The 24,823-nt window shown below is 39.8% G+C and overlaps 1 protein-coding gene across 1 annotated transcript; it reads right to left on the reverse strand.

Moving 5' to 3' along the window:
• Window positions 1-1,151: 1,151 nt before the first annotated feature.
• LOC104598032 (chorismate mutase 1, chloroplastic-like) lies at window positions 1,152-7,069 on the reverse strand. Its single transcript, XM_010259905.2, has 6 exons — window positions 6,414-7,069; window positions 4,299-4,521; window positions 4,120-4,206; window positions 3,381-3,524; window positions 1,951-2,043; window positions 1,152-1,854 (listed from the first exon to the last, which is right to left on the reverse strand). The coding sequence occupies exons 1-6, from the start codon at window positions 6,599-6,601 to the stop codon at window positions 1,618-1,620; spliced, it is 972 nt and encodes a 323-aa protein (XP_010258207.1). The 5' UTR covers window positions 6,602-7,069; the 3' UTR covers window positions 1,152-1,617.
• Between the last annotated feature and the right edge of the window lie 17,754 nt (window positions 7,070-24,823).

Genomic DNA, 24,823 nt, shown 5'->3' on the forward strand with positions numbered 1-24,823 from the left:
GTTGCCGATTATCCGAAAAATGGCACCAATTCAATGCTACATAGTTGTTTCTCCAAGTGCTTTGAATTTGAAGTATTATTTAGACCATGTTTGGAATCATTGTCGTTTTTTGATAAGTATTTTTGGGAAAACGTGATGCACTGGTATGTTGTTTTCTAAAAAAACTTTTTTTTTTAATTTTTTATTGCTAGATGATGCTACATAAGAGTTTTCCAACACCACATCAGCATATTATTGTTAGAAATAGTAAATAATGAGAAAACACCACAAAAGACATAAAAAACAACATCGATTCCAGACATTGACTTGGTTAAACCGTTTATTAAAGAAATGTTTTTCTCAGGTTGTGTATGAGCGAGAAATGTCTTATTTTGATATTTTTCCAACGCTTAAGTGCTTTTTCACTATTCAGCTTATATGGTGTTCAATGGCATGTAATGGCACCTAATTATCAAAAAACCATTAAAAAGGTTTTTCAACAAATTTTGCTCATTTTTTGGAGAGAGAATCATACAAAACATTTATTAAATAAACATCAATTAAACTAAACAATCCTTATAGTAATAAGCTTTAGAGACATTTTTTCACTATTTGAGCGGTGATTAATGGCATCTAATGGCACCTGAGACCTGACTACCAAGAAATGTTAAAAACCTTTTTCATGGGGCAGACATTAAAAAAAAAAAAAAAAAGCTTTAGGGGAAATGCTACCCCTCGACTTGTGTAGCACAATAAGGTTTTATCAAAACATAATGTTAAAAACCTTTTTCACTATTTTTTTCGTATTTTCAAGAGAAATTTCATACAAAACATTTATTAAATGAATGGCGATGGAACAAAACAGCCCCTATAATAATAAGCTTGGGGAGACGTTGCAGGTTTTGTTGTTCTCAACTAGATTACTAGACCCTAGCTCCTACTTTTAAAAATGAATGTACAAAATCTACAGATAAAACAAGAGAGAGCTGAGACAGAGTCGAAGACAATCCAACTGTCAGACCTTGATTATTCATGGGCTGAAGCTGAACAAAACCTCACTAAAGGTCCACACCACAGCTTGGCTCTTTCCCCCAATTGGAAACATCGTCACCCAGTTTTGTTGAAATATATGCGCAATAAGAGGGTTATAAGAATGGATGCTTTCCAAATCATTAAAAAATAAAAACATCTCAATGGATCATCAATAAATAACGTAAACACACTGCGCCTCCTAAAGACAGACAGGACTGTGTGAGCACCAAGAAATAGAGAATTTGACAGAAACAATAGCAAATAAACAACGGCACCCACCACTGCCGATTCACGGAGCACTGAGCCCAAGTGACGGAACCTACAAATCAAACAATAAAGACTACAATTGGAAAGCTCTTATGTTTCCAATCAAAATAAGTAGCATGAGCAATGGCAGTTGTGAACCCATGCTCTTGTAATGCGAATGCCTCCAAATAATGCCTGGGGAATATCTGAAGTGGATTTGGGACATGCTGTACTAATTAAAAATCCCAAAAACTAACCCAATCCATCTTATATGTTAACATTGGCATCCACAAGATGACAAGGCCTCCATGTTTGATTCTTTGTTTATTTTCTTTGATTTGAAGTGGGAAAATTCTCTCTTCAATCCAACCTTCTCAACAAGTATTCAACCTGAACCTCCTTTGTCAAAGGCATGATCCATTCTCCATATAGTTCAGCGACTAAGTTTGGTCTGATTTTATATACAGGATCATCTACATCTCTCTCCTCATTGACAATTATTTCCTGCCCATAAGTTTTGGCCTTCATCTCTACTCTTCTCTTTATTGCCGCTTCCACAGTTTCATATGTTAGCATTTGCATCAATTGGGCCCTGTCCTGCAAAAGCAAGCAGCAGCACAAAACTGAATCCAAAACAAGAAATCATGAAGGTAAATAAAATAGACCATATAACATAGAGGAAAGAACGCATACTTGTTCTTTAATAGCGGCTTCATAGGCAGCAGGAGAGGCCCGGAACTTTGCCTCTGCTACAAATTTACCATAGTGGATTCTCTTTGAGAGTGCCTACGGCAATAATGTAGAAGAAAGAAGTTGGTAAGCAAATAAAAGGTGAAGAGTTCCAATACCAGAGCCTGAAATAGACTATAATACCACGTTTGCAAAACTTTTTTACAGGTGCTACACCAAATAAAAGCCTCATCTGTTTGGATCACAGAAAGATAACCATTCATTTGATTTGAACCATATAAAACACTTTCATATTTGGACATGGCGAAATTCATTATGGACATGTCAAGTGCAAGTGTGAGGACCTATCACTGAATTAATCCTGCATATGATAGTAGAGAATGGCCACCCCGTACTAAGTACCAAGCCAGTATTCCAATCAATTTTGTTTCATACCCATTATTTATACTGTAAATTTAGGTTATTTTTTATTTGATATATAGATTTTTTTAATTTAAGAGACAAAATCAAATTTTATTTGCAAACAATAGCCCATTTTATGGATCCTACATCATTTGAAATGAGTTTTTTCAGTGGAGATAATTACCATTGATTTTTTTGAGAGTGAAGGTAATTACCGTTTGAAGCAATCTAAAGGCTTTGTTTTAAATTTCTAATGTCAATGAATCAAATTTGGGTCTACCTATGGAACTATTTCACCATTTCTCTTTTAATGATCTATGGAGGAACTAGATAGCAGTAGCAAGCTGCTCATCTTCAAAGGATTGGGTTTTTACGAACTAAACCCCCTCCACAAGGTTTTTTGAAACTGAATTTTGATGGGAGTAGCCAGGGCAACCCAGGGCCCTCTGGGTTGGGAGGAGTTCTGAGAAATGAGGCTGGAGAGGTTATCCTTCTCTACTCTGGCCCATTGGGAGTTGGGAATTCTGTTAAAGCAGAATTGTTAGCTGCCATACAAGGAGTCCTTCTTGCAAAAGAATTGGGTGTGGAGAAGCTGCTGGAGGGGACTCTTAGGTAGTAGTGGAGTGGCTAAATAATCTGGAGGTTGCATGGGCTTACAAGAATGAGGCTAAAGAAATACAAATGGCTGATAAGGAATATGTCTGTTACAGAGTGGGTGGGGAGATCAGCGAATGCCTTTGCTGATACCTTGGCAAAACAAGGGGCAAATAGGGAAACACTGTTTTGGGCTAAACTGTAATCATGTAGTAGCACTCATGTACTTTTTGCTAGAGTTTTTGTGGTTTGTGTTTTATGTGTTTTCTGTTTGGAGAGGTGGCATATCATGAGTCACGCCTTCCCAAGGGTCTGTAATTTCTCTCTGAATTTAATGGAGCGTGATATATTATTTATCAAAAAAAAAAACACCACCATGACTCCCCACAATAACTTTTAGAATAAAAAATGAGAATTAACCTTTCTAAAATGCATACCTGCAGGCAAATTGTGTCACAAACAGCAGTAGATCCACAGTTACCATCATCTCCTTTTTTAACCAATCTTGGAAGAAGATCTCCAAAATACATATCCCAGATCTTGTTGTTTATATTGATAGAATCAGCAATAGGATGCAAAACCTAATTGGAAAAATATAATATGACAAAATAAGAAGCAGCTACCAGGCAAATAATAAAGCAACAGTAATATGAGCATTATACAGAATTATGAAAAAAGGGTTACCAAAGTCAGAATCACTATTTATCTTTACATAAAGGGATGCAAACTAGAGAGTTGGTGAGGATTGGAACCAGCTTGAAATTAAGCTCTCTTGATCATAATTTTTAGATCAGCTGCAAAATTTTGGACAAGATCTTCACTGTTTTATTTTCTGAAGCGAACTTTCGATGTCATTCTCAAAGTTTGCGATATTTATATCAATTGGAGAACCAAACCCAGAACACAGAGTAAAAGGTTTTAAGCTTGACCAGCCAAATAGAAAATGAAGCATTTTAAATTTCAGTTCAACCATCAGAACTGATTAAAAAAATCACTGCATTATTTGGTAATATGCTCCTTATATATGATCATGGCATGATGACACCAAACGATCGTTCAAAAACTAAATAAATAATTTGGAGTCTAGTATATTGGACTGAGCTTGGCAATTGACCAAGATTGGACAACATAGTTCACATTGTATAAATAACAACCACTTATGAAGTTGTATTTGACCTGTGGGTATTGAAGAGGTGGGAGCATTGGCTCAGGTAAATCGGCTGGAAAGAACGGATGCTCATCTGGGCTTTTGTATCTGCCAACCTAAACATGCAAGAGGACAGCAAGTCAAGAAAACTTGCAAAACTATCAGTCGTTTTTTTTTTCTTTTTTCTCTTTAAGAGGTTTAGTTTTACCTGAGCATGAAGCTTTTCAGTTTCCCTGACCATGAACTCAACCAAAGAGCCTTCAAACCCATCCATGGAGAATACATTATGATCATATGTGTCAGCATTGTAACAGTACTGAGCTCTCTCTAAAAGGCTAAATATTATACTATCTTCTTGACGAATTAAAGAATGTCTTATACTGTCCAAGGTCAAGCTTTCACTCTCATCCACCCTCTTCTTCCTCTCCAATCTACAAAAAAATAGTTTAATATCAGAATATAGTTGAATAGGACTCAAAATCACAAATGCTGACTGAAACCATTAGAAATAATCTTTGCATATTTTAAGACCACAATGCAGGTACATATATGTATATGTATTAATGATTCACTTGCTTTATTTCATATGCCACAGAATTAGTTAAACCTTTTAATTAGTTCAGTTGTCATTGGAACCTCAAGATCAGGTGTTGAATTTCAAAAATAAGCATGCACATATGTCCATGTGCTGATGTACACTGATTCTTTCATGTCTCACTATCAGCATATTGGTGTCTTGATACGCAAATGCAAGTATAATTATTTATAACATTGTTATGCATAACTATGCTCAAGCATTTCACGAGCAATGAAGCATATGATGCACTTTCTTAATAAATCTATATTTACAATTTTACACATATCAAAGACTTGTACATCTACGTGTAATTGTGTACACATATACCTGCATGATTTATTCATTTTCTTTTTCCTACATCACCATGCCATTTTTCTCTTCTATGCTAGCTGAGATGAATTTGGATGGGCATCTGACAATGAAACAACTGGCATCCTTCAATTCAGTTATCAGCTTGATCCCATGAAGCTCATTGAGCAGTTAGTTTGCAGGAATAATTTGAGCCTATCACTAAACAGGTGTTCAGATAATTCTCTTTGACCAGAATGTATTAAGTCATACCAACATGAGCATCCATTCTATGCAACTGTATGATTGTAGGCATCACGACGTATGCATGGTAATATGCAGGGGTGTTGATTGGACCGGGTCGGATTGATCCAATCCAATACGAGTCCATTACAGATGGACCAGGTCCAATCCAATCCGATGAATACTCTGGACCATTTCGACCAGTCCAATTCAATGCTGGACCGCCCAATCCGTTCAAATTGGTTTCAACCCAAACCTGGTTCATTGACACCTGTATTCTTACCTTCTGTCAATGGCCCAGATATATAGGTTCAATCCAACCCAATCCAATATAAATCCATTACTGATGGACCAGGTCCAATCCAATAAATACTTTGGACCATTAAGTCTGGACTGGTCCAACTCAATATGTCTTATTGGTCTGTCCAATCCGTCCAAATTGATTTTGGACGGGGTCCAACCCAAAACTGGTCCATTAACACCCCTAGTAATATGCATCACCTTCTTCCATCCTATAATGTTTGTTAAATTTATTCTCATCATGAAAAACTGCTGAGAATAAGCACATTACATAACCAGTACATGTCGGGAAGTTAAACCATGTGCAGGAAAACCTATGATAGACCCATACAGTGATTATAATTTACTTGACGGGGCCACAAGTAGAATGTAAAAAGGGGGGATGAGGGGGGGATATTACAAAGTGGAGAGAATATGAAAAACCACATAACCTCCCTTGGTATCGTTATGTGTTTTACCTGAGAAAACGACTCCATGTCACAATTAAGTATTGCGAGTTAAAAATGGTAAGATGCTTTGCTCTTCTCTCTGTCTAATTTTTTCGTGGATCGCCATAAATCGACATTGTTTCACTAAATGCCCACAATTCATGGGGGAAAAGGTTCGCTCTCCATAAAAATGGGAAATGGGATCAAAGAACAAAAGGAAAGGACCCCTACCATCAATCACAGCAGTAAATTTTCAAGTAATTGAGAAACTATAGCATTAAAAGCATCCAAATTTAATTCAAAGTCAACATTACAGGCATGCCCAATTGGGCAAACATCTTAACAAAGAAAAACACGCAAAACAAATGAGCTTAGTAACAACGATCAGATTATCGAAAATACACATTAAGAGTTGCAACTGAAGTTGAAAAGCAAACACAGGCAAACACATTAACAGAACTAGAAAATTGGTTTTTTCTGTTATTACCCGGCAGATGAAGCCGCAGAAGCTTTGACAGAGTGAACGCATCTCCTTGATGAACTTAACTGAACAAACCCGAAAATGGAAGATTTCCTAGTTGCATTGGGGAAAAGGGTGATCGGTCTCGAAGATTTGAAGAAACAAGGAGTTGAAATCGCAGTCCGATAAGTGGGTTTTAACAGATTTACGTCCATCGAGGGCGAGATAGACGAGATCAGAAGCGCAGGGAAAATACAAGAGACAGAGAGAGGAAGTGGGAAAAAGAGGAACGAAACGAACCGATGAAGCAAATGAATAATAATGGAAGAAAGGACAGTGGTCAGCTGTCAGCCGTAATGTAGGGGAAGATTCGGAGTGGTAGATGTGACCTGTGCGAACCGGGAAACTCGTGGGTCGGTAACGTTAGGTCCAAGTTTTCTGTTTCTACTGCGAGTCTGCGAGGCAGGGAAGCGGGGAAGGAGAACAAAAAGGGATTGGGTCGTGTGGATTCAGGTACCAAACATCGCTGTTCCATATATATATAGTGCCATGCCAGTCTGATATTTGTGTGGATTCTCACATGTCAGACGATTAGAAACTCTTAGGCCCCGTTCTTTTGCACCGTACAAAAGGGACCCATTTGACCACGGAAATTGCAATTCCGCTGGAGTAAAATTTTGTGCAATTTTGGTGAAAAAATCTATATCTATATCTCAACAATATTTTTTGAATTTTTTTTGAGGATAAAATTTACCTTTTATATTTAAATTCATTGATAAAAAATAAGGGTAAATAGGATAGTTGGTTATTGATATTAAATAAATTAAAAAATAGGTAATTTTAAAATTTTCAATACATTCAATTCTCTCTCATTAAATTCAACATTTAAGGTATTAATTTGCATTCACCTTCATTGAATCATATATTTAAGGCTTTTTTTGTTTTTTTTCATCATTAAATTCTATAATTAAATATATATATATATAACTAATAATTTCAATAACATAAAAACTTATACTTTTAATATATACCTAGAAAAAAATAGTGTTTTCATCTAGATGGTGGTAAGAAATTAAACCATTTTAGTCAAATGGGCTAATCCATGTTACCATAATTAAATAATAAAATTCAAATATATATAAAATGCAAAAAAAATAGAAATTAAAAAATGAGAACATTTTTAGCATCATATATTTGATATATTAAACAATAATAAGTATGATAAACAATATTTTAAAAACCGACCCAGATGTAGGCCCGCTTTTGCCTTCAGGTCATAGGTCATCAGTACGACTATCAAGGCCAAACGAGTCAAACCGCTCTGCATCAACTGTGTGTGTGTGTAAAAATACATATTTTATCAATAAATAGTATAATTATGTTTTACATATATTATAGACTTATAGTTATGTTTTATATATATTTTATAATTATGTTTTACATACATTACATATAATATATGTATTATGTTACATTTATTAATGTCTTTTAATTCAGATTTTAACTTTTTATTTATAAAAATATTAAAATTGCAATTTGGGGCCTAAAAAGGGGTTTTCTCGCGAAAATAGCAAGGCAATGCGCCTAAGGCCCTTAGGACGTATAGATCTTGATAAGCTACTCAAAATAAAAATTAGATAACCCCAATCAAACATCAGAGTGCAAAGTTATGGCTTACAAAAAGTTTGCATATAATTAATTGCCCAACTTGCAACCTAGTTACTGAGTCGAATAGGGCAATTGTTGAACCACTCAGGTTAGACAGTTTTTAACTGAAAAAGGCGGAGTTTCAACAAAACCAAATCCAAGATCAAGGCCGAGTGATAGTTCGATCGGTTCAATCAATCAAGTCAACAATAGGTCGAAAACATTGATAATAAATAAGAAATGTTTTTTATTAGTGATGGAAATGAAATGTGAAATTTTAAACCAATTGGAAGTAAAACTATTTTCCTATTATCTCTCATTAAATTGCATATCTAAGGTATATTCTCTTATTAAACTATATATTTAAGATATGTTTTCTCATTATTAAATTATACTAATTAAATCCACAACATTAATTTTAATAATGTAAAAAATATATTTTGAAAACAAAACCATTTTCTTTCCTCTCGATGGTAGGTAAGCAATTCAACCATTTGGGGTTAAATGCGTTAATAAATAATGCCATAATTAAATAATAAGAAATATAATATAATACAAAAAAAAGAATTGGGCCACACATCACTAATATTGTATATTCATTATATTGAACAAAAAATAAGTATGAAATGTAATAAGTATTTTTATAAATGATTAAAATAGAATGCCAAAATTAATATCAACCTATAAATGAAATGATGTCATAGTCAAACAATAAAATTTCTAAAAATAGAAAATATGAAAAATCAAAAAAATAAATTTTGTGCATAAGATATAATGTTACATATTTATAAAAAATAAAACATTGGGTACATCTATAATATTATACATTTATTATATTGAAGAAAAATAAATATTATACATAAGATATAATTTTATCAATAATGGAAATGTAATACAAAATTTAATGTCAACCTATAAATCAATCTTTTTTGGGGGTCATGGGTTAATGGTTTAGGTCAAATGGATTAATTGATGATATGATAGTTAAATAACAAATATTTGAAAGGTAATAAAAAATTATAAGTAATCAAATGAATATATAAAAAATTATATATTAATTATGTCAAACTAAGTGTGATAATTAAAAATTATTTATATAATATAGATGAAATATATAATTTAACTGTTTTGAAAGCAAGTTTATTTTCTTATTTAAATTATGGGTCAATGATCCTAACTTTTCAAAGAAATTCATGATGTCATAATTGAATAATAAATACTTAAAAAAGATTGAATATAAAAAATAAAAAAGTATAGAGTTTTGTCAAAGACATTCCAGAGCATTTCCAATGTTATATAATCATCATATTAAATAAAAAATAATTGTTAGTAATAGTAGTAGTAGTAGTAGTAGTAGTAGTAGTAGTAATAATAATAATAATAATTTAAAATTTATGCATGTGCACATTTAGTACACGTATTTAAGTTTTTTAGTCATATTGTTACTTTCATTAAATATCAATTTATATCTTAACTATATTATATCTAAAATTCAAGTAATTAATATGAAAAACAAAAGTTCATACGTGTGAAACGCATTATGCTTAATTACTAGTAATAGGAAAATTCTCAATTAGTATCTTGTACTTTGTGTTAATGCCACTTTGATCTCAGAACTTTAAAAATGAAAATTCAATACCCAAATTTTTAAAATGTGTCAATCTAGTATCTATCATTAACCAGTCGTTAAGTGGCATTTGAAAAGACACAAATGCCCTTCAAGTGTTATCTAATTTTCCTTTTCAAACATCTAAATTTGGCAAAAAAACGAATAATACCAAATCGTTGACTCTTCTATTCAATAAAGTTGTGGTATTTTTTTTTCATTTTTGTGTGCAAATAGTGTAAATACGTATTTTTTTCATTTTGTATTTTTATATTTTATTTTATTATTTATTTATGACAATAAAGATTAACATGTTTGACCCAAAATTTGAACTATTGATCTTTGTCAAATAATAAAATAATTTCATTTTGGTTAGTTCTAAATTATGTATTTCATTTTCATTACCAATAAAAATAATTATTGTTTATTACACTCTTTTTTAATTTTATTAATAAAAACATCATAAATGTGTCTAATTTTTCTACATTTTTGTAAGTTTCTATATTTATTTCTATCTTAAAAATTTTATTACCTAACTATGACTTTGTAGGTTGATCAATTTGATTTGGATAGTAGGATTGCTTAGCCACCACTTGGGTTAAAAATGGTTTTATTTTTTTTAATCAATTTTAAAATATATGGGTTTATATTGTTAAAAATATTGACATGGATCTAATTTAATAAGAGAAAATGAGAGTTAATGATTTGAGCACAAGACTTGATGAAAGGGGATTAAATGAGGTGGGAAATAATAATTGAAGTTACATTTTCAACGTAACCATTAGAGATGGACTAAATACACAATTATGAACATTTTAGTAGTCATTAACATTGGTATTAAAGCTATAATAAAATGGCATTTATACATTTTCTCAAACAAATAAGTAGAGGGTAATTTTAGTCCAAAAAAAAGTTTCACATTGCATTCACACTTTTATATATAGTATAGATTAGTTGTGTTATAGTAATAATTATAGTAAGTGTGCACGTGCTTTGCATGTGGCAATTATAGACAATGATAATTATAGTAATAATGTATTCAGAATTTTTCTATGAATTTGATGTATTTTTTATTTTTTTTTATATTTTTTATCATTAGTCAGATGCATATTGCAAAAGATTAGATACAGTTGACTATACGATCAATTTTGCTTTGGCCATGAACCGCTATTTTACAAAAAAACCATTGAAATGATTAGAGAACCATTGATCCGAACATTTTAACTATCAAAACTAATTCCAAATTTTTTATTTATTTTAGAATATAAATTTGAAAAAAGAAACTTCCATATCTCACAATCTTGTTCGATTATTCCTAATGGTCAAAATTAGTAAGGGTTTTTAGTTTTTCCATATGGGATATAAGATCTAAGAAGAGGGCAAATGGTGTTGTAACAGTTGCGATGATGAACATGAAGATAGCCACTACCTCCTTAAAGTTTCACACTCCCCTCTCATAATAATGTATATATACAGTGGACTTTAACCGAATTCTAATCTAACAGTCAAAATAAAAAGTTACATTTTATCAGGTTGACCCACTCAAATTGGATGATTGAATTGTTGATATGAAACCAAAAGACAAAGCATTCCACAATCTTATTCATATTTTTAATAGTAGTGTAAATATAAAATTATACATGTGTTTAGTTTTTTCTTTATTTTTTTTTGTATTTTTGTGTTAAAAATAATTTTGATATGCCACACTTAGTTTTTTGTTTAATATGATGAATATATGATATTATACATGTGCCTAAATGTTTTTTTTTGCAAAATTTATGCATTTATACATTTTATTAATTTTTTATTATTTATTTATGACATTAAAGGTTAACACATTTAGCTTAAAAGTTAAACTATTTATTATTATTTTTTATATTTCATTTTTGGTCAGTTGTAAACTATGCATTTCATTTTCATTATCAATAAAAATAGTTATTGTTTATTACACATATTTTTTTCAAACTTGTTTAATAAAAATATCATAAAGATGTATATTTTTTCTACATTTTTTTGTATTTTTTATATTTTAAAAATTTTATTACATAAATATGACTTCATAGGTTGATCAATTTGATTCGAATGGTTGAATTGCTTAACCAACACTTGGATAAATAATGATTTTTGATGAAGGATGATTTGACCCGACCTATGAAACAGCGACACGTGGACACTGACTCCGCAAAAGCAACAACTCAACATTGTGGTCCAGTACAACTAAGTAATGGGCCCATAAAGCAGCTTGCTACATCGTAGCGTGCTAAACGAGGGGCTCGCCACAACGCGAGCTCTGGGTTCCCCGAGCTACCTCGAAAGGGATATTCCGAGGCAACTTTAACTTGTGAGCTAAGAAAACCAACTCGCCCGAGCTCTCAAATAGACAAGTCGTCCCGATGACTAATTCTACTAAGGGTACTCTTGAAGTATTCCAAGCTCGCTACAAAGTAGCTCGCGAATGGGCTGCATGAGCATTCCTCATGAAGCTTCTATTTAACAGGCCATACTAGTCAGACTGCGCCACGTCCCTAACTGACGGCACAGCCCCAGCCCCTGTCCTTTCGACAGTCTGCGCCCACGTCTCTCAGCAGGTGGAGGCGTGCCTGTCACTTTGGAGACGTGTCACTTCCCCGGGCAAGGTGTACGTCACAACGGCCACTTGTGCAGCCCTGGCAGGTAACGGCCGTGGCAGGGGCTCAATGGCGGTTATACCCGATCTCACAAGAGCGCCCCTATAAAAGCCCTCAGGGCAGAGGAGAAATTTCTTCTGGAAAAACCTCTAATCGCTCGAATATAGTGATAAAGTGTGACCTCCACTCTTAGCCTTCGTTTTCTCTTTACTTCCCATACACAATACTAACTTAAGCATCGGAGTATTTCCACCGGGTAAACCCCCGGGAATCCTTCCTTTCATCTTCTCAGGTGCCGTCCATTTTCAACAAGGAGCCAGTCAGCAGTCAGCTAGGAGTGCTCGGATCGCGCTACATCATTTGGCGTCGTCTGTGGGAAACGCTTCAAACAACCTTTCTCTCTAAACTCTTTTAGTTCCTTCTTCTTCCTTGAAACAATCCAACGCTCATGGATTCCTCTAGCAACGTCGGACGAAGCACGAAAATGGATAACTCCAGGGAACAACCCCAGCTTCCTACTGTCTGTATCGGACAGTTCATCGTCCCCTTCTCAGTGGACGGAATCCCCAGCTTGAACGTGCTCCTCACAATGGCACCCGTCGTCGCCCCACTCCCTGCTACAGTCAGAACAACGTTCATCGAACCTTCGGTCGTGCCCTCAGCAGCCAGCCTGAACCAGCTGGAGGACCTGATGCAGTGCATGAGGGCCATGCAGGCTCAAATGCAACAGTTCCAACAACTTCAGCTCTATCAACAGCACATACTGCACCAGGTCTCCCAGTACTAGTACCAACAGCAGTTCCCCTAGTTCGGGGGACCATCCACATGATAGTGGGAGGTTCGATCATTGCGGGTTGCACTTCAGCGGTAGCTCGGACGTCGGTTCGTGAGGTCACCCGGGAGGAGCAGAACCCCCCAAAGTGACCGAGAACGGAAGAGTCAATTTTTCTTCATAGAAGACGATGTGCGAGGGGTCTATTACCCCCACGACGACGCGCTCGTAATAAAGCTAAGAATCAACGACTCCGAGGTCAGGCGCATACTCGTCGACTCAGGCAGCTCGACCGACATACTCTTCAAAGTTGCGTTTGACCAACTCCAGTTGCAGAGAAGTGACATGAAGTTCGTAGACACTCCTTTGGTAGGCTTCAGCGGAGAAAAAGTCCGACCCCTTGGTAAAATAACAGTACCTGTATAGATCGGCACATGGCCTTATGTGGTCAGATTCAAACACAACTTCCTGGTGGTAGCGACCCCGTCTCCCTACAATGCCATAGTAGGTCGACCGATCACCCATGTTCTACGGGCGGTGGTCTCCACTTACCACTTGGCTATGAAGTTCCCAACAGACTTCGGTGTGGGAGTAGCGCGGGGCGACTAGCTCGAGTCCCGCAAGTGCTACATTGCCGCCCTAAAGGGGAAAACCAAGGTGGCCGATGACCTTGAACTGGAACGACCGGAGCAAGGCGAAGAGCGAGCCGCGCCCATGAAAGAAATATCCGCGGTCCCAACCTCGACACCAGACCCAGCTCAGACGCTTCAGATTGGTGCTTTCGTCCAGGAGCCCCTACGATTCGAACTGGTGAGTTTTTTACTTAAAAATTTAGATATTTTTGCATGGTCCGCAACAGAAATGCCCGGTATAGACCCCAAACTCATAACTCACAAGTTGAACACTGATCCTGTAGTTAGGCCCGTTAGACAGAAGAAACACAACCTAGCCCCGGAACGGTGGAAAGTGGTCGACGAGGAAGTCGAGAAGCTCCTCGCAGCGGACTTCATAAGAGAAGTCCAATACCCGAGTTGGGTAGCCAACCCCGTCCTGGTAAATAAGGCCAACGGCAAGTGGCGCATGTGCGTCGACTACACTGACCTGAACCGGGCTTGCCCGAAAGACTGCTTCCCACTCCCCCGAATCGACCGTTTGGTGGACGCGACCTCAGGGCATGAGTTGCTAAGTTTCTTGGACGCCTATTCGAGCTATAACCAGATCAAGATGGACCCGGCAGATGGAGAAAAGACTGCCTTCATCACGGAGTTCGGCCTATACTATTACAAGGTTATGCCCTTCGGGTTGAAAAACGCAGGGGCAACCTTTCAAAGGCTTGTAAATAAATTGTTTGCACCGTTAATCGGCAGAAAAGTAGAATGCTATGTAGACGACATGGTCATCAAAACTCAATTCTCACATGAATTAATACAAGACTTGCATTCTGTTTTTGAAATTTTGCGTAAGTTTAATATGAGATTGAATCTAAACAAGTGTGTGTTCGGTGTAACCTCGGGTAAGTTCCTAGGATACATCGTTAACCGGCGCGGCATTGAAGCCAACCCGGATAAGGTTAAGGCCATCTTAGACATGACACCACCCCGGAAGCTGAAGGAAGTTCAGAGGTTGAATGGTCACATAGCCGCCCTAAGCCGCTTCATGTCTAAATCGGCGGACCGCTGTCTACCATTCTTTAAGGCAATAAAGTGCAAAGGGTTCGAATGGACCCAAGATTGCCAGCTCGTGTTCGACGAGAACAATGAATACCTTACTAGCGTACCGACCTTAACCCGGCCCGATGAGGGCGATGTTTTAGAACTCTACCTCTCGGCGAGCGACGAGGTGGTCAGTTCGGTACTAATAAAGGAAGTAGATCGGGTCCAACGACCCATCTATTATGTTAGTAAAGTATTGCAGGGAGCAGAAACGAGATACCCGGTGATGGAAAAACTAGCATATGCATTGATAATTGCAGCTCGGAAGCTCCGCCCGTACTTCCAAGCTCATACTATTATCGTCCTTACCGACAAACCTCTGAGGCAAGTATTGCTTAAGCCCGAGGTCTCTGGTCGTTTGACGAAGTGAGCCGTTGAGCTCAGTGAGTACGACCTCCAGTACAAGCCGCGAACTGCCATTAAGGCCTAAGCCATAGCAGATTTCATAGCCGAATGCACATTCAGCTCCGAAGTTCCCAGGCCAGTTGAGCGCAGGGCTCCCATCTCGGGTGAGCCCGAAGCTCCCGGGTCAGTCGAGTCCGAACCCCGTGAAGTAGCAGCTAGTGTGGCACCTCTCCTAGCTCGACCAACCGCGAACTGGGATGAGGAGCCCTGGATCTTTCACGTAGATGGCTCCTCGAACCAACAGGGTAGCGGTGCCAGAATAGTTCTGCACGGCCCAAGCGACATGAAACTGGAGTACGCGCTACGTTTGAGTTCGAGGCGTCTAACAGTGAAGCAGAATACGAGGCGTTGATAGCCGGACTAGCCTTAGCTAGAGAAGTAAAAGCCAAGCACATCGTTATCTGCAGCTCCTCCTAGCTCGTGGTCAACCAAGTCATGGGCGAATATGAAGCTCGCGAGCCGACCATGTTCACCTACTTAGCCAAAGTCAAAGAGGCCCTGTTAAACTTCCAGTCACACTTCATCAAACAGATCCCTAGGTCGAAGAATGCTAAGGCCGATGCCCTGTCCAAGTTAGCCAGCAGTAGCGACATCACCATGAGAACCGTGTACATGGAGGACTTGTCTCGGCCTAGCATTCTCGGGGGGGGGGGGGGGGGGGGGGGGGAGTCAGAGGAGGTCGCTCCCGTCATTCAAGCAGAGCCGAGCTGGATTGACCCACTCATGAGCTTCTTGTTACACGGGACCCTCCCCGCAGATCGCAATGCGGCCAGAAGGGTGTAGTGCCAGCTAAATACGTCATGGTAGACGAGCGGCTGTACAGGAGATCCTACACGCTCCCCTACCTGCGTTGCTTGCAACTTACCGAAGCCGAGCTCGTACTCCGCGACACTCATGAGGGTTTGTGCGGCGGACACTTGGGGGCAGGGCCCTTGCCCAGAAAGCGCTTTGACAAGGGTATTATTGGCCAACAATGAAGGCAGACGCCATCGAACTCGTTAGAAAATTTGACAAATGCCAAAGGCATGCCAATATTTACCACCAACCCGCTGCCGACCTCAAATATCTCACCAGTCCGTGACCCTTTGCACAGTGGGGCATCGATCTACTCTGGCCATTCTCGCCAGCAACGGGTGGAAGGAAGTTCTTAGTTGTAGCAGTGGACTATTTTACCAAGTGGGTAGAAGCCGAACCCCTCGTAACGATAACAGCCCGAAATGTCCAAAACTTCTTTTGGAAGAACATCGAATGCCACTTCGGATTACCTCGGGCATTGATTTCCGACAACGGCAAACAATTCGAGGACATCAAATTTCAAGACTGGTGCCGAGACATGGGATCCAACAGAACTTTACTTCAGTCGCGCACCCTCAAGCAAACGGTCAGGCAGAAGTCACGAACAGAGCCATCCTCCGCGGACTAAAGGCACGACTGGACCGAGCTAAAGGATTGTGGGCAGATGAACTACCCAGTGTCTTATGGGCCTACCGGACCACGGAGAAGACTGCTACGGGAGAAACACCCTTCAATCTCACCTACGGCACCGAAGCGGTGATCCCCTTAGAGATCGAAGTACCTACGTTGCGCCTAGAAGCATACAGTGATCAAACAAACGAAGATTAGCTACGTACCAACCTCGACCTACTCGACGAAGTAAGGGACCTCGCATACATTAGGACCATAACCTACCAGCAGAGAGTAGCTCAGTACTGTAACGCTATGGTCAAGAGGCGAAACCTCCGCGTTGGCGACCTAGCCCTTCGTAAAGTTATGGTGCCTGAGCCTGGCACTGGCAAGCTCGGGTCCAACTGGGAAGGGCCTTACCGAGTGAAACGAGTGCTCGGGGAAGGAACATACGAGCTCGAGACCCTCGAAGGGAAACAAGTACCTCGAGCATGGAATATTGTCAACCTGAGGCAATATTATCTGTAAGAATCGAGTAGCCACAAGCTACTCCCAAAACCTAAGGGCCAGAATACCGAGCTAACATGACCTCGGCACAAGAAGACCCTAGTTGCCACTTCGACCTGGGAGAAATCTAGGAGCGGACTACGGGTCCATCCCTAAGCCTGAGGGCCACAAGAGGACCCAACCACCTCTATGGCATGGGCAAACTCCGCGAGTGGGCCACAAGCCATTCCTTCAGCCCAAGGGCCAAAACACCGAGCTAACAAAGACCTCGGCGTGAAGAAAGACAACCACTTCAGTGGCGAAGGCAAGGTATGAAATATCAAAGGCGTAAGCAGCTTGGGTTCAAACCCTGTGAAGCATAGCTCGTCTCGATACGTTGGTCGAACTGAGGAATAACCAACCAATGCTTAGTTTGGACATATGTAGTAATCACTTCGCGGTATACCACAGGCCTTAAACGTGACAAATCGGTATAACGCCTACTGAAGAGCCCTACTTCGGGTATGTAACTTTAATAGCTCAAATGATGAGATCGCTTTAACAAAAATTAAGGGAGTTCATCATACTCAGAAGAAGGAAGAAACTTTCATTGTAAAAAAAAAAGAGGAGAAGAAAGAGCGGAAAAGGAAAATAATAAGTGCAGTAACCGAGCTAAACAGCTCGGGAAAGGTTTGATCTCACAGGGCACAATCGCCCAACCGAAAACTTGTGAAAGACCGGGTTTATGGCACCTAGAAGCCACAGAAGCCCAGAGAAACGCCACCTCAAGGATCCGCCTCCTCATCCTCTGGAGAGGCAGGCTCCTCTTCATCCGCTTGGTCTGCTGTCCCAGGGGACATGCCTTTCATAGTAATGCCGTCGAGGTTGAGCCCAGAGAACTTCTTCCGAACCATCCACCGATAGAGCTTAAACCCTGAGCGGTACGAACCCGAACCATACTCCGCCTGGAGGTCATGAAATTCCTGGGAGTCTTTGAAATCCCAGACCACTTTCTCTCGCTCAGCCTCCACCATTTGATCAAAGTTTCGGGTCCGATTCAGAAGAGTGGACTCCAAGTCCCGCACCTGCTGCCTGAGGAGCTCCCTCTCCCCCGCCATCCTCGACGATTCCTCCCTATAACGTGCGCTCTCTTCAGTAAGCCGAGCGATTTGAGCCTCCTGGTTGTGGATGAGCAGCTCTTGAGACTCGCTCCCCTTGCGGGTGTGATGGAGCTCGCCCCGGATCTGGTCGAGCTCAACCTGGAGCTTCTGGTTGACAGCCCGCTGGTCGAGGGCGTCGACACGATGGATGCGCGTCTGGAGAGCCATGGCATGGATGGCGGAATTTACCTATTGATGAAAAAGAAGATCAGAAGAAAGCGGAAAAGGGCAAACATGAGAGAGAGGGAAAAAAGGCCACTTACCACCATGCAATGGGTAGAGGCGAACGCGGAGAGATCCCCGGGCTCCATATTTCCCCACTGAGCGATCTCGTCATTAGTAATTGCCTTCCGACTCCTCCGATGAGCTACCAGATAATCATTCACCCCTTCCCAGTTTCCCACTAGGAACCTGGGTAAGGACGGGGCGGAAGGGGGTTAAAGGGGGCCTCCCCTGGCTGAGGGAGCTCGTTTCCCCCAGGGTTAATCCCACTAGCCCCCTTAAGAGGGGGCATCGGAATCTCGGGCGGGGGAGAGGGTAGAACCAGCTCGGCAGACCCGAACTCAGTGCTTCTCGAAGGAGGGGTCTGGTTGGGGCGCGTCCTCTTCACCTGGCATCTCTGGCTACCCGAGAGAAGGCAGCGTGAATCGGCACTAGACATGATGGCTGCCAAAAGACCACAAGATATTAGTCCAACAGGAAGCAAAATGCATGTGTACACAAGTCACAAGGCACTACGCGACCTAAAATGCCGACCTACCCAGGCTCAAGCCAGCCTACACGAGCTTCTCCTCAGCCAAGTAATCCAAGCAAAGGAAGCCTACCGACGCCCAGGACAGCATCGTTTTCCGTATCTCAAGGTATAGCTCGGCCCCGGGGTTCTGGATGGCACCCCTCCAAGTGGTGGGAAAAGGCCACCCCTCGGGGTTACGGACCACAAAGTAGTCCCGCTTCCAGGCAGGTATCTTATTCGGTAGCTCGTATAAGAGCTTATAGCCGCGACGGGGGGAGAGGTAATAAAAGTGCATCTCTGGAGGAACCCCAGGAGCAGCGTTCTTTATACAAAGGATAGAGAAAAAAATATCAAGGTCCAAAGGAAGGTAGTACTCGTGACACAGGGATATAGTCCCAACCATGTTTCGAACGGCGTTGGGATGAAGTTGGTCAATAGCGACGTTGAAGTGATTCAGCACATCCACTATCAAGGGGTGCAGGGGGAGACGTAAGCCAGCCTCGAGCTGTTCTTGAAAGATTACTATATCATTGAGACCATGCTCCCAAGGGAAGTTGCCAGTAGGGAGGCTGTAAACCAGGTCCCCAGGGAGGCGAAAGTAGCAGATCAGAGACCTGAGTCTCTCCGCTGTCATTAAGGAAGGGCCAAAGGTATCAGGCTCCTTCCCCCTAGAAGTAGACGCCATGTCGCCAGAGGCCTCCCGAGCCTCCGGGATTTGCTTCCAGGCTCCTCCCGAGCTTGAGGGAGCATCATCATCTTGGCTATCGCCCCTGTGATAGGTATGGCGTGGGTACCCAGACATGGCTGACGGCTATCGGAACTCACCAGACTAGACAGAACGGAGCAGACTGAGGAACTTGAGTAGACTAGGCGAAGTACGCGACCTTAGAATCCAAAGACGACAAGATGGCGTGGAAGAAGATAGGGCTCGAGGGGGCCCCCTATTTATAGTCCCCGTCCTTTCAAACTGACGGCCCAGATCAAAGCAGATCCAACGGTCCGCGGGCGCCCTGACCGCACGCCTTCTGAAAACCAAAGGCGATTGGCGGCACATCTTCCATGATTAAGGTAGTCGCAGCCGCACGACGTTCGGAATTAAAGGCCACCTCAGCACGTTTTTGAAATCCGAAAAGTTAGAGAAGTCAGATGATCTCTTGATTCCCGCAAATGCATTTAATGGGGATAGTCAATCAAGTTTGAATTTTGGTCAAATCAGTCCATCGCGCTTCATAAACTCCTCGCGCTTAGGTGATATTCTTAGCCCGAGGAGTGGGGGGCAATTGATGAAGGATGATTTGACCCGACCTATGAAACAGCGACACATGGACAATGACTCCGCATAAGCGACAGCTCAGCATTGTGGTCCAATACAACTAAGTAATGGGCCCATAAAGCAGCTCACTACATCGTAGCGCGCTAAAGGAGGGGCTCGCCACAACGCGAGCTCCGGGTTCCCCGAGCTACCTCGAAAGGGATATTTCGAGGCAACTTTAACTTGTGAGCTAAGAAAACCAGCTCGCCCGAGCTCTCAAATAGACAAGTCGTCCCGATGACTAATTCTAGTAAGGGTACTCCTGAAGTATTCCAAGCTCGCTGCAAAGTAGTTCACGAATGGGCCACACGAGCATTCCTCAGGAAGTTTCTATTTAACGGGCCGTACTAGTCAGATTGTGCCACGTCCCTAGCTGACGGCACAACCCCTGTCCTTTCGACAGTCTGTGCCCACGTCTCTCTGCAGGCGGAGGCGTGCCTGTCACTTTGGAGACGTGTCACTTCCCCGGGCAAGGAGTACGTCACAACGGCCACCTGCGCAGCCCTGGCAGGTAACGGCTGTGGCAGGGGCCCAGTGGTGGTTATACCCAATCTCATAAGAGCGCCCCTATAAAAGCCTTCCGGGTAGAGGAGAAATTTCTTCAGGAAAAACCTCTAAGCGCTCGAATATAGTGATAAAGTGTGACCTCCACTCTTAGCCTTCGTTTTCTCTTTACTTCCCATACACAATACTAACTTAAGCATCGGAGTATTCCCACCGAGTAAACCCCCGGGGATCCTTCCTTTCATCTTCTCAGGTGCCGTCCGTTGCCAACAAGGAGCCAGTCAGCAGTCAGCAGTCAGCTAGGAGTGCCCGGATCGCGCTACATCAAATTTGTTTTTGAGTCAGTTTTAAAATATATTGGTTTATATTGTTGAAAATATTGACATAGATCTAATTAGTAACATTTAATAGTGAAAACAACTTAAAAATATAGGATTTAACAAGAGATAATAAGATTTAGTACCTTAAGTATAAGACTTAATGAGTGAGAATTAAAAAAAGATGGAAAATAATAATTGAAGTTACATTTTTAACCCCTATAATTAAAAATGAATTAAATACACAAATATAGGGATTTTAGTAGCCATTAAAATTGAAATTAAAATTATAATAAAGTGACTTTTATACCCTTTATCAAACAAATAAATAAAGGGCAAATTTAATCCAAAAAAAATTTCACATTTGCATTCACTTTCAACCTCCCAAGCTAGGATACAAGTGTTGACTTCTCGTTAGATGCTTTAAGGCATTCAATGCGTCACAACTCCCCACCCATATTCTTTGTCCTTTTTTGCTTTGTATAGTGAACATGAGAATTAACACGAGTACATAACTAAAACCTTGAATTTCAATTACAAAAGTGCCCCTTTCTTTTTAATACAATCTATTGGGGTTATGAGGTTACACTTGTGATATTTTCAAAAATATATCAATGACCAATGCAATCAGCCAAACAACTTTACCACCGTGAGAAAAGGCCACAATAAGTTTGGAGCCCAAAGTCCTTCTTCTTCTTCTTCTCTCTATATATCTATCCAATTTTCATGCAACTCATAGACTGACTTGATCAAACCGAGAAACTGACGCAAACAGTTCCTTCATGGTTAGGTTAGTTTTCCCTTATGATCAGATGGTTTCAGTTACCTGTTTACCAATCTGAGAGGTCAATTTGATTAGCCAAAATGCTTGCAACCGAACTGACCGATGTGTGAACACTCTTATCAAGTACATGAAAATTATACTCCTACAACAAAATGTACATATACCAATGGATAAAGGTTGTTGGTAAAACCAAAACATTCATCGGTCTATCCCTTTATGGGTTATACCGACAACCAGACTGACTGTTGCTATAGGTGTTGAAGTTCTTCATCATTATTATTATCATTCATGTCTTATCCCAACTATATAGGAATCTATAAGAATTCGGTCTAAATATGTTTATATTGTATTTTTGTAATATTTTATATTATTTATTTATTTTTATAAAAATACATGTACAAAACCATGGATATCACAAATAAATTAGCAAAACTCTCATAGCCCATCTCCTGCCAGCCAATCTGAATCTCCTACTAACCACATTCTGCTACCCTTCCTACTAACTTGATGACAACTGTCCAAAATAACCACTCGCTACCTTACCCTTTTAAACCGTGAAAATAATTTCCAAGGAAATTACTCTCAGCTTCTACTGTTAAGGTTTCAAAGATAAATTAATAAATCATAATCATTGCTGATCTAGTCCTTTTTAATTCTACATTTGCTTATATATTGTATCCAGTCTAGAAGTTTGATTAAATATGAAGGAATGGTTTATTCAAATAATGTTAAATGGGATATATAGAAATATCTGGGTTAGGAGGGAAAATCTATGATGTGGAAAAAATATGGTATGGAAAGAGTTTTGATCAATCAAAATCCATCCGTGAATTTTGATAAATAATACCTAATTGGCTACCACACTTTTGATTTCAATTAACTGATGAGAAGTCTTTCAGATATCATATCTTTTCTATATCATAGTTGAACCCGGTTTTGGAGTGATCATAAATGTGAAAGATTAATAATTTTTGGCATTTGCCATAGCCATTCCTCCTGATTTGATGTTCGAAATTAATATAACGTCAAGATCCCAAAGACAAAAAAAAAAAAAAAGGAAAAACAAAATGACGCATTGGTACAAGTTTGTTTGGAATGAAAGGTAAAAAATCTATTCATTCCTCATGTAATTGTATATTTTTTTTTCCAAAAAGAGAAGCTTATTCAGACTGAGCCTCTAATTCATTTGGAAGCACCACCTCTATTATTAGGTTAAATTACAAGGACGGAAGGACCCCTTATACTATGGGTCAGTGATGAAGACCTTGCATTTTTTTTACAAAAAGACCTTTTTAAATTTTGGCCGTTAGACAAAGTCCCCTTGTTTAGTATTTCGTTCGTTATCTTTGAAAAAATTATCATCCTGCTATTTGAATTTTTTAAATGTCCAAATTACCCTTATACTATTCATCGTGTTTCCTCCGCTGCCATCCCGTTCGTCTTTCTTTTCTATTCTTCTTGTACTGACCGCCTTCTTCATTCTCTTCCTTGTTTGATAAACATAACAGAATATCATAGCCAAACTTTGATGCCAGCCAAATCTCCAAACATGATGCTTGCTATTGTTCCTGATCTGAAATCGCTTTGCCTTTGCGATTGAGTTCCATTGGCCGTTCCAGAAGACCCAGTTACAAGGGTCAAGTCTATGGTGTTCGGAATAGCTGTAAGTGCAGAAGTAATTTCAAGGACACTAGGTGTAGTAGAAAGAATGCACAGAAGTAAAGACACAGGGTTTTTCAGTGGTTTCCTGCATATAGATCCAGGTTGCCAACTAACGATTCTGTTTTCTGATTGAGAAAAGTTTCCGGGATTTCTTCTGCCAAATTGTTGAACGAGAGGTCAAGTGTGACATTCGCCGGGATTTGCTTCCCAAATTCCATTGGGTTCCTTCCCATGAGTCTATTGTGATGATGCGCTAGTGTTAGTGACTAGGCCCGAACTAAGTTTTGATTTGGCAATGCTGAGCTGTACTGCCGAGCTGGTAATTGTAAGTCCGAATTGAAAAAGACTATAAAAAGAAAAGAATTAGAATGCTTGGGTAGGTTTTACCTAGGAGGACACTCTGATGTTTAAGTCATTAAGGAGATTTTAGTGAAAATGTGTGAGAGAATTCAAGAACTTCTGTGCACATCCCTTTCAGAGTAATCCTAGGATTTTTTATAGTTATCTGAAGTTCAGATGCTATCAGGCAACGTTGATTGTCACGTGTTGGTGTTGTCAATGGGCCAAATTCGCCCTAGCTCGGCCGCATACCTGATATTGGTTGTCGCGTATTGATTTGTTGAACTGTCTTGTTGAGTTAGACGCTGTATTATCAATAATGTCCACATGTCGATAGTTGTACTAGATGACTAAAATGTCCCTTATCATATTGTACGAGAGGTTCAAGCAACAGAGGCTAACTCCACTACCGAAATCTGGTGGCAACGACCCGTTAATCAGATTAGAAGACAGGTCTAAAATTTCGAGCTCACTTGAAACACCACCAGAGAAGTAATTGTTGCTCAAGGAAACGACAATAAGATGTCACACAAACTTCATATCGTTGGGGTTAATAGGAAATTAAAACAGCCATGAAATCTCTCCTTACTGCTCATAGCAATCCGGAACTGGAATCACCAACATTCAGGTTTTTCAAAACATCTATATCTAAATTGCTTCTATCAACCCAAAGTAGATACCAATTCCACTACCCATTTCAATAATCTCAAAGCTTCTCAATAGTAGTATCTCAAAAAGATTACCCCTTCTAAAGATCTCAAATTCACTTAAATGATGACAAACACCAAGAAATATAATTCCATAAAATAACCCTCAGATTCCACCAACCCAAACAACCCTTCAAGGTTTTCTTTTGAGGATTTATGTGACCATTCAAGAGCAGGGAGACAGGTAGGTTTTTTTGGGGTTCTACGTACAGACAAAAGATACGTCTTTGATACTACCACAGACCAAAGATACTAATTTG

This window comes from Nelumbo nucifera, chromosome 4 (assembly GCF_055504915.1).
Source record: "Nelumbo nucifera cultivar China Antique chromosome 4, China Antique-T2T, whole genome shotgun sequence".
NCBI classification, from domain to species: domain Eukaryota; kingdom Viridiplantae; phylum Streptophyta; class Magnoliopsida; order Proteales; family Nelumbonaceae; genus Nelumbo; species Nelumbo nucifera.

What these genes read in the sequence shown, in the direction of transcription:
- LOC104598032 (XM_010259905.2), bottom strand. Translation starts at nt 6,601, where the DNA reads ATGGACGTAAATCTGTTAAAACCCACTTATCGGACTGCGATTTCAACT. An exon ending in CTGAAAAGCTTCATGCTCAG is followed by an intron (nt 4,207 to 4,298) that starts GTAAAACTAAAC and finishes TTGCATGTTTAG; the next exon opens with GTTGGCAGATACAAAAGCCC. An exon ending in GTGACACAATTTGCCTGCAG is followed by an intron (nt 2,044 to 3,380) that starts GTATGCATTTTA and finishes TTATTGCCGTAG; the next exon opens with GCACTCTCAAAGAGAATCCA.